The 9,710-nt window shown below is 45.5% G+C and overlaps 1 protein-coding gene across 1 annotated transcript in view; it reads right to left on the reverse strand.

The window, feature by feature from the left end:
- Positions 1 to 9,464, reverse strand: part of TBX22 (T-box transcription factor 22) — a 29,618-nt gene extending 20,154 nt beyond the window's left edge. The window contains exons 1-3 of the mRNA XM_084813345.1: positions 9,332 to 9,464; positions 7,175 to 7,310; positions 2,254 to 2,355 (exon numbers count right to left, since the gene is read on the reverse strand). Coding sequence (XP_084669471.1) covers positions 2,254 to 2,355; positions 7,175 to 7,310; positions 9,332 to 9,464 — 371 coding nt within the window. The remainder of the gene's footprint in view (positions 1 to 2,253; positions 2,356 to 7,174; positions 7,311 to 9,331) is intronic.
- Positions 9,465 to 9,710: the final 246 nt, after the last annotated feature.

The raw sequence follows: 9,710 nt of genomic DNA on the forward strand, positions 1-9,710 counted from the left end.
AAAGACCCTGGGAACCTGACTTCTGCTGCATCAGATATGAAAATGGGGGTATTGGGGGGGGGGAAATCACATGTGGTTCTTCCATCAGTTGGTCCTTAAATCAGTCTGTCATTTCAGAGTAAAAATCTCCATTGTTGCAAGTGGGGGTGTTTCGATTGTTCTTTGTGCATCCTGCCCTGCATTAACACGTGCAACAAAAGGAACCATGCAGGATGGAAGGATGCATTTTTGGCTCCTTCTGTCTGCAAAGAATGCTGTCCTCTCAGACAGGGGAAAAGTTAGTAGGATCATTGACTTGTAATATAAACGCATTGGGGGCATTGATGCAACTGTGTGTCACTGGCTGAACGGGGTTTAAAAGGACTCAGTTTTGGCTGGATTGTGCTCCTTAGAAATATATGCCTTAAAGCCCCCCCCCCCCCGAGTCTCCACTTCTTCCCCGAAGAAGTTATTTATTTGTAGTGCCCTTGGGAAGTTCCCTTCCTGAAATCCAAGTATGTCAGTCAGGAGAACTCAGGGATGTGGAAAACGGGTCTTTGGGAATGCTTCCTGCAATACCCTTTTCAAGCACAGAGATGTTGCTTCATTTCTTCTTCCCGGTATTGATGATCACCCATCCTATGCATGTTTACTCAGAAGCAAGACCCATCGAGTTCTATAAGGCATACTCCCAAGTAAGTGTGCATTGGATCTCAGCCTTGAGCCTAAGGTTATAATCCTATGCACTTGGGAGTACGACCCATTGAACCCAGTGGGACTTACTTCTGACTGAGTAGGAATGGGCAGGACTGCAGTGTGAAAGGGTCTTCTCTGGTGTTTTAAAGTGATGAGAGAGCAGGGGAGGGGGAGAGAGAAATAATCTAACCTCCCAGGACATGATCCAGCTGAAATTAAGCACTCTTAAGCCCATAAGCACAAAATTAAGTCCTTAAAGGTGCTTAATTTTGGCTGGATTATGTCCTGGGAAGTTATTCTCTCTGCTTTAAAACACACGCACGCATACAAAGACCCTTTCACACTGCAATCCTATCCATGCTTACTCAGAAGTAAGTCCCACTAAGTTCAATGGGACTTACTCCCAAGCATGGCTGGCTGGGAAATGCTGCCTGTCGCAGGACTTTTTTTCTGTCTAAACATGGATAGGATTGCGCCTTAGGTCCCATTGATTTCAGTGGGAGACTCAAACACATGATTGAATATTTCCCATTGGAACCACTGGGCCTTTAAAATGCTTACATTTTGGCTGGATTGGGCTGGGGAGAGGAGAGAAGCGGGCTTAGCGAACACGTCCGCTCCAGCATCTACTCAAACCTCTCGCTGGAGTGAAAGGTAACTTTTTGAAAGTCCTGAGCGCCTCATTGCCAAATGCTCCCAGATTCTGAGGGCTGTTTATAGTATACACATCTCCCCCCGCGCGCCCCCAGCCCCGATACGACGCACCTTCCTTGGAAGTAAGTTCTGTAGAAACTGACGGCTGCTGCGAAAACTCGTTTCGCTTTCGCGCCGATCGTATTTGGGGGTAAACATTTGAGGGCTCCTGTCCACAAATCTGTTAAGCCGAAGGAGACTGATAGATGCTTTTGTGTGTTTGTTTTTAGCAGTTTAGACCGGGTAGAATTAATGGGAAGAGCAACAGATTAGGTCCCACTACCGCTGAACTTCCGTGAAACCGTAGTTCCAGTTTTTAAATAAAAATAACGATCAGCTATTGATATATTTTACCAGTGAGTCGGGAAAACTGAAAAGAAGGGAATTGGTTACGTGATCACCCCCATCCCTCAGGCCTCAGTGATTTCGGGGGATCCCCCCCCCCCCGCGCAAGTTGAACAATGCGTACTGGAGAGGGAGTACCATTGAATTCCGAGGGACTTGTTCTGAGAAAATATGCCGTGTCCGTGAAACACGGGAATGAAAGTGGGAAATATTTGAATAATAAATCGAACAATATTGAATAATAAAGACAATCCGAAACGATGTCTCTCCTTGCCTGGCTTCGACTGAAAATATAGATCCCTCCGACGCCACTGGGACTGATTCACACGTGCAACTATGAATCCTCCCACGACACGTCACTGAAGGTGGGGGCTTCGCCTTGACAAGGATTGCGTTTGGTGTGATGTTGCGAGTTCTGTCGCACACAACAGGCAAGCCAATCCCGAATGACACCATGCACGTCACGTGTCAACCAACTGCGTAGGATCCAGGCTTTAGGGACAACAGAGAACAGTGACAGCGAGGAACCTTTGCTTTTACCTGTATCTTTTCGAGTCGACCGGCACCACATCTATGGCGATGTAATACTGTTTCATTGGATCCAGACCTTTAACTTTCACTCTGACGGACGGAAACATCCTCCTGTGGAAAGCAGAAGGGAAGGAACGCGGTAGATTTCGTTTGCTGCCATGCCTTAAAGGGATTCTTGCCGCTTTACCACCACGTCGATACACGTGTTAGTGCCACCGCGTTTTAACACCACCAGCTTAAAGACCTTTACTGCAAAGTTTCCAGGAGTGCTTGAATTTAAGTTCGGTTTGACAGAAGTTCCCTTACGATCAATGCCACTTGATCAGTTGGAATGATTCTAAGGGACGTATCCCAATGTTAGTCCTACTTAGAGTAGACCTATTGAAATGAATGAGGCTTAAGTTCGACTGACATGAGATGCAACGTTAAAGCTGAAATCTATGTGGCCTTGGTCGGGAGTAAGCCCTGTTGAACTCAGTGAGGCGTGTTTCTCTGAGAAAACATGAACCCTGCATTGGTCCTCATTTTTGCTGCTGCTACTACAGAGTATTATTGCTACAACCTCCGAACATTGGAAAGAAAGAAAGAAAGAAAGAAAGAAAGAAAGAAAGAAAGAGGATTACTTCCAAGGAGGTGTAGCAGCAAAAGAGGAGGACCAGAGAACCATTCATAGGAGTAATAATGTGGACGGTTGTTGTAGGTATTCTTGGGAGTAAGTGCTACACACAAACGGCTATGAGAAACAGCTTTATGATAGAATTAATGTCACCTAATCCTAGTGGTAGGCCCACCTAAAAGTGCTTGCTTGCTTATTTATTTATTTATTTATTTATTTATATTTGATTTCTTAATCGCCCATCTGGCTGGTCACCCTGCCACTCTGGGCGATGTACAATAGTACAACAGTTTAAAACAATAAAATTCCACATTTAAAACACTGTATTTCTAAAAATACCCTAACCCACCCCAAATGCCTGCCTGAACAACCACGTTTTTAATGCGTGGCAGAAGCCCATTAAAGCTTAAAATCAGGGAGACTGTTTTGTTTTCCAGAACAGTTCTACATCCGAATGAGGGTCTACTCCAGATGTGCTTGTTCAGTCTCAATGAGAGGCATTAAACCTTACACACGTAGCTTGGGGAAGAGATATCTTTTTCCTCTCCTAGGATTGGAAGGTTTAATCCAACCCAAAGCAGGTATCAGACTGACTGACTGTTTCGTTAACTGAACTTCTGGAGAAGCCAGGCCATATCAGCTGGAGCGGAAAAGAAAGATGCAATGGAATTGGATAGTTTTAGCTCAATTGCAAAAGGGATAGAATGCATGCAAGGAAAGATGTTCAAAAGAAAATAATGCTCCAGCCCACCAATGCTTCTGCCATTATAAATGTGTTAGTCTTTAAGGTGCAAGACTCTGTTGCTTGTTGCAACAGACTAACACAGCCGAGCTCCCCACTCTAGACTCTGTTCTTCTGTTATTCCAGGGCAGTTAATGAAGTGAGCAGCTCTGATGGCCCTACAAGAGTTTTCATCTTCTCACCAGCAGTGGTTTGTGAGACCTGTTCAACATTCTAATACTACCACTAGCTTCATAAACTGCTGGTTTGATTGAAAAATTTGACTCTGAAATGACAGGCTGGCTTCTCAAGACCTTCATTAACTTTCATATTTTATAGACAGATCTTTCTCGCTAAAAACCTTTTAAAAGAAAAGGAGGGGGAGGTCAATCCACTAGAGACCAGCTGCCCAAAGCTACAGAAGCCATGAAGCCATGCCTTTCATCTCCCAAAGGGGTGGGGGCTCAAAATGCTGGAAGCCCAGACCTTGGTGTTACACAGAACTCTTTGTCAGAGGAGATACTTATTATTTGATTTGTTAACTAATCTTAAAGAATGACATCACACTAGAAGGGCTCCTCAGAAATGTGCTGTGCAATCCTATCTATGCATGTTTACTCAGAAGTAAGTCCCTCTGAGTTCTTACTCCTTACTCCTAGGTGAGTGTATAGAGGGTTGTAGCCATATTCTATGCAAAATAAGCCGTGTACATTTTATCTCCTCCTTCAAGGTTAGCACACCTACTCAGGTCCTGGATTGGGGTTTACTGATGGATTTTTGGATGATTTGCTGTAGATCAAGTGTTTCTGGACTCCCAGTAGTTGAACAATAGCAGCAGCTACAACAAAGAGACTTATTTTCTTCCTAAATTAGGCTGCGGAAATCAAGGAAACTTGGGGGGGACACAGGAGTAGATGTTGCGTGCAAGCTCACCTTTTGAAAACAAATTCCTGAGCTAAGCATATGTTCAGAGGCACCCTTGTTCTTCAGAGCTATGTCCATTTGTTCACCCTTGGCCTAAAACTTTGACTGTCAACCATCTGCTGGTTGATAAAATCATGTGGAGAAAATTGTCTTCCATCCTCATAACTCATGAGGCTTACAGTGCAATCCTATGCATGTCTCCTCCCACGTAAGCCCAATTGAGTTCAAGGAGATTTACTTCCAGGTAAGTATATATGGGCTTGCATCCTTAGGCTGTCCTGGAAGTAAGTCTCACTGAGCACACTGGGCTGGATCCACATTTCATCATACTTGTTAGACCCATCCAAAGCAAGGGGACCTAAGTCAGTGACTGACTCCATGTCCTTGGCAATGGGTTTAAGTTTTCTGAATGTCCCAAAATCTGGAAACAGACATTAATGACTCAGTCTGGATCCAACCCTTTGGAACTTACTTCTGAGCAGAGATGCCTAGAATTGCACTGTTGCTCCTGCTCAAAATCTGGGAATTAAAGTGATTGAGGCCCTGATCCTTAACATGCTCACCTGGGAGTAATTCCCATTAAACCCAATGGTGCTTATTTATGAGTTTATACGTACAGAACTGCACTGTCTGCACACACACGGGAGAATGAGCCAGAAGGGGTGACTACTAGCCACATGTCTGGGTCAGCAAGGGATGCACTTAAAACTTGGGGCGAGGAGGTAAGAGAGAGAAAGTGACCCCTGGTCTAAGGTATTTTGAAGAGGTTGTCTCTGACTGAATAAGCTTTTCAAAGGGGCAATTTGAAAAGATGGGGAGGGGAAAAATTATCAGTGCTTTATCTTCTTGGCAATTAGATTAAGTTTTCTTTATGTCACAACATTTGGAGAGAGATGTTAGTGCTCAGTGTTTGAGGTGGGGGGTTTCACTGGTTCATACATCAGTTTATCGTCTGTTTCTCTTGCTCTCCCAAATCACAATCTTCCATACCACTACCAGGGTCACCACGGTATTACCTCTTATTATTAGGAAGCATCCTTTTCCAGTGATATTTTCTTCAAGGGAATGGTGTCTGTGTGTGGGGGGGGGGGCATGTGTGCATGGAGGATGGGGCAGGCAGTGGTTTATTTGGATAAGATCAGTTTCAACCCCCATAAACTTTTTTTTTTTTAAGTTGCAATCCTAAACACACATACTCAAGAGAAGGCCCTATTGAACACAAGGGTAGTTCCTTCAGAGTAAGCATGTTTAGGACTGCAATGTAAGCCATACCTCCTGTGAAACAAGGCCTGAGCAAAAGTGGGGCAGTTAAGTAGTGTGTGTGGGGGGGGTTGGACTGGTGGGACTGGAGAGATCTGGGTTCTAGACCTCACTGAGCCATGAAGCTCAGTGGGTGACTTGGGGCCAGTCAGGCTACCTTACAGGGCTGTAGTGGGGATAAAATGGAGAAGAGGACGATGTAAGCTACCTTGAGCTCCTTGCAAGAGGGAAAAAGTGGGATATAAAATGTAAATAATAATAAAGCAACAACAATAATAATACTCTGGCCTTAATAGTCTTAGCCCACAGATCTTGCCCTTCTTCAGATGGGAAACAGCTGGTTTCTTCATATAAATAAAATCTAAGTGTAAATTGGGGGATGGGAGCAGGGATTCCTTCCAAGTTAAAACAACAACGAGAAGACTTTTGGTAGCATGAAGAGGTGCTCCTGCAGTTCAGAATAATTTATTGGGGTAAATTGACTAATTGTCCGGGGGATCAATTTTATGCATGTTTAGACAGAAGAAAGTCCTACAGCTCTCAGTATTCCCCAGCCAGCTATGCTGGGAGTTGTAGGACTTTCTTCTGTCTAAACATGCATAGGGATGTGCTCTAACTAAGTCAGTCTGATATAAGGCAGCTTCGGACATTTCGGTTTAGCTCGTCATGCTATGAATGGGAATTCTGCCTTAGACTTGGAGGAACTGAGTTCAAATGTCACCTGATCTCCCAATCCAGAAGTCAATTCTATTTCCGTTAAAAGAAAGAAAGAAAAAATGAAACAAAAAGAAAAGAGGGGAGAGGAAATAGGACTGACTTCCCTCACCGGGTTGTTGTTGGGAAAGCAAATGCGTATCAGCTGTCACAGTACGTTCCCCATGAATTAAGCCCAAATTAAGCGCTGAGAGCTGTATTGAGTTACAAGGGGGAGCTGAGCAACAGAGGCTGAAGTTTCTCCCATTGAACCCAGTGGGACGGATTCCTTTGCTTGGCCTGGATCGTGTCCCTCGTAAATAGGATGTTAATCAGAACAACCCCCGACAAGAACTGCTAAATGAAACGAGGAAATCACGTGTGAGCGCGCCCGCGTTTTAAAAAGACAGGATTATTTGATCAATAACCGCCACAACTGCGCCAGCGGACTCCTAACACGGACCTCGGACCACGTTTTCCTGGCCAGCCTAACTAAGAACGGACACGCAGAAATGTAGTGTGAGAAAGAAAAAGACAGCGCTACTAGTTTATTTGAAAAGATAAGGCAGAGTCGTGATAACTTGTAGCACAATCGGTGACACGCGAATTCATTGGGAAGCAAATTCTCCCCGCGTTGCAGCGCTATTTATGGTCAATGTATGTGATCTCCAGGAATAGATGAAATACACACGACAGGTGAAACACCAAACCCCTACCTGCCGGCTTTCGTAATGATCATCTCCGTGCCGATTTCATGGAATCGCTTCCACAACTCCGAACCTTGTAAGTCCACCTGGATCTCCCCTGTTGCTTCTTTGGTTTCCTCAGACATTTCTCCTTTAGATTTCTTTTCTGAGAGGAAATAAATACAGGGGCGGACGGAAAAAAAAGAAAGGGACTCTTACCCTGCAGTCCTATCCATGTGCCTACTCAGAATCAAGATTTATTAAGTTCAGTGAGATTAGGTAAGTGCGAATAGAAGAGTACAGACTAAGGCTAAAATCCAACCTATGTCCTACCTAGAGTAGATTCACTGAAACGAATGGGACTTAATTTTAGTCCCATTCATTTCAATGGATCTATTCTAAGTAGGACTTTGGATTTTTCCCTAAGGGCTCAATCCTATGCATACTTGACAGGAAAAAGCAGTCCTGCAACTCCCAGCATGCCCCGGTGTAGGACTTTTTTTTCTGGCTACACATCCATAAGATTGTGCCTTCAGCCATGATTCGTTGGAAAGCATTGGTTCTCTCTTCCAAATGGCCGTAGAAATGCACTCGAGGCCTACGAATGCTTGTTGTCGGCCATTCATTTTCTGATGTCCCATGAAATACGCATTAGAAGCATCGGAAAGATTTCCTAGCCCGATCCTTTTAGGTGTCAGCAATTCTTACAAAGCGCCGGGAAGAAAGGAGAGGCCACTGCGATCTGTTTTGCAAGTATGAATCTACACATAGCAGTTTTACCATTAATGACGACTATTGGTCCACATGACACCAATAGTTATCAGTGCAGTATGATAATGATAACGGCAAAACTGATATGTGAAGATTCAGCCTTAGTCTACTGGATTTTTTTGTCCTGCTTCCGTTTCTCAGTTCTGCGCTGTACTTTCATTGTCATCGTTTGATTCCTAGAGACGCTGGGGAGAGGGGCTCCCAAGTAAAAAAACAAAACAAAACCCCCAAACATCTGGAGGAATAGCCTGTAAACGGTGCAAATCCCCTTCCCCCATGTGAATGTTGGGTTTCTATATTGACACGATTACTTAGGGATCCATGAAGGATTTGGCTGTGATTCCCGCTGAAATCTCTCCCACTGCATTGCAGTTGAATAATTACAGAAGTTTAGGGCTGTGCCCCGGAAGAGAACAGAAGCCACCTCTCTGGCCTGCTCCTCCGCAGGCGGGTTGAGGGAACACGCTTGAACCCAGTTCTCAGCTGCTGTAGTTCAGGATCACAATCCAAGGCTGGGTTTTTTTTGGGGGGGGGGGAGTTGCCTATCTGTGGTCCTGGTAAATAAGCAAAATAATCCTTTGCTTATTTAACATAGCAAACAAAAGAATGTCTTTTTATTTCGAGAAAGTGGTACTGAAAGTGTAAGAGGCAAGCTTTGGGGGTCACACAGGATTATTCAGGTTGGCGAAGGAAGGAGAATAGTATCTTTGGCGGGTCCTGAACGTTTACCTCGCCACACTTAAGGCTGCACACTTACCTGGGAGTAAACCCCAGCAAACACAATGGAACTTACTCCTGACCATAGACTTTCACTGTTGATAGGCGCACTAAGGCTGCCAGACTTACCTGGGACTAAGCCCCTTTGAACTTAATGAGCCTTGCTTCTGTGTAGACATGGATAAGATTGCACGGTCAATAAGAACTCCGTTCCACCGACTTACAATTTGGGCTGCACAGCGCTGCGATCCGTTGCCCCCTCCCTCGGAAGCAAGAACCGCGGAATTCTGCGCGGTTTGGCCCTCGTCCGTGGCTTCGAATCCCGCAGTTTCCGCAATGAATTGCGCTCGAAGCGGTACACAAAACCAGCGCAATAGCCGTCGTTTCTCGGACTTACTCCCGAGGAAATGTCCGCGGGATCGAGCTAGCTGCACCCGGTCGCACGTCCCTAGGTGTAAGCTCCAATGCATGCAAGGGGACTCCAACCCCACCCCGCCTCGCCAGTAAACAAACAAGCCGGTGCTCGGGCTGGACGCGAAAGAGTCCTGCGTGACTCCAAAGCTTGCTCCTTACATGGACAGTAATCAGCGTTGAAGTGAGGACGGCGATACTGACTGCTGTCTGGCTAGTATTTTATTGAGCAGCAAGGGGTGCGTGTGTGCGTGCGTGCGTGGCAGTCGGGGCGGGGGGGGAGCTTACCTGGCACCTGGCTTTTCCTGAAGACTCCCTTCTCCGCGGAGCGCTCCTCTTCCAAATCCAAGACTTTACGCTTGGGAGAATTGCCCACCAAAACGTCCACCGAGAAAGCGTGGGCCCTGGAACTCAAAGCCATGATGCCCGCGCCCCACGCCGGGTCTCTTCTTTCAATTTAAAAAAAGAAAAAGAAAAAGAAAGAAAGAAAGAAAGAAAGAAAGAAAAAGGGGGGAAATGCCCCAAACAGCAGGAAATCGCCTTCCTCTGCTCCCCCCGTCAACGACCCTCCCTCCCCAAACCCTAACAAAAACGTCAGTCCAGCTCAGCGGTTCTCGTGCGTCCACATCACCCGTCTTCTATCTGTTTGCGCAGCATCCTAGAGAGA

Source organism: Heloderma suspectum, chromosome 9 (assembly GCF_057233095.1).
Source record: "Heloderma suspectum isolate Gila_16-S chromosome 9, 16-S_ref, whole genome shotgun sequence".
Taxonomy (NCBI): Eukaryota; Metazoa; Chordata; class Lepidosauria; order Squamata; family Helodermatidae; genus Heloderma; species Heloderma suspectum.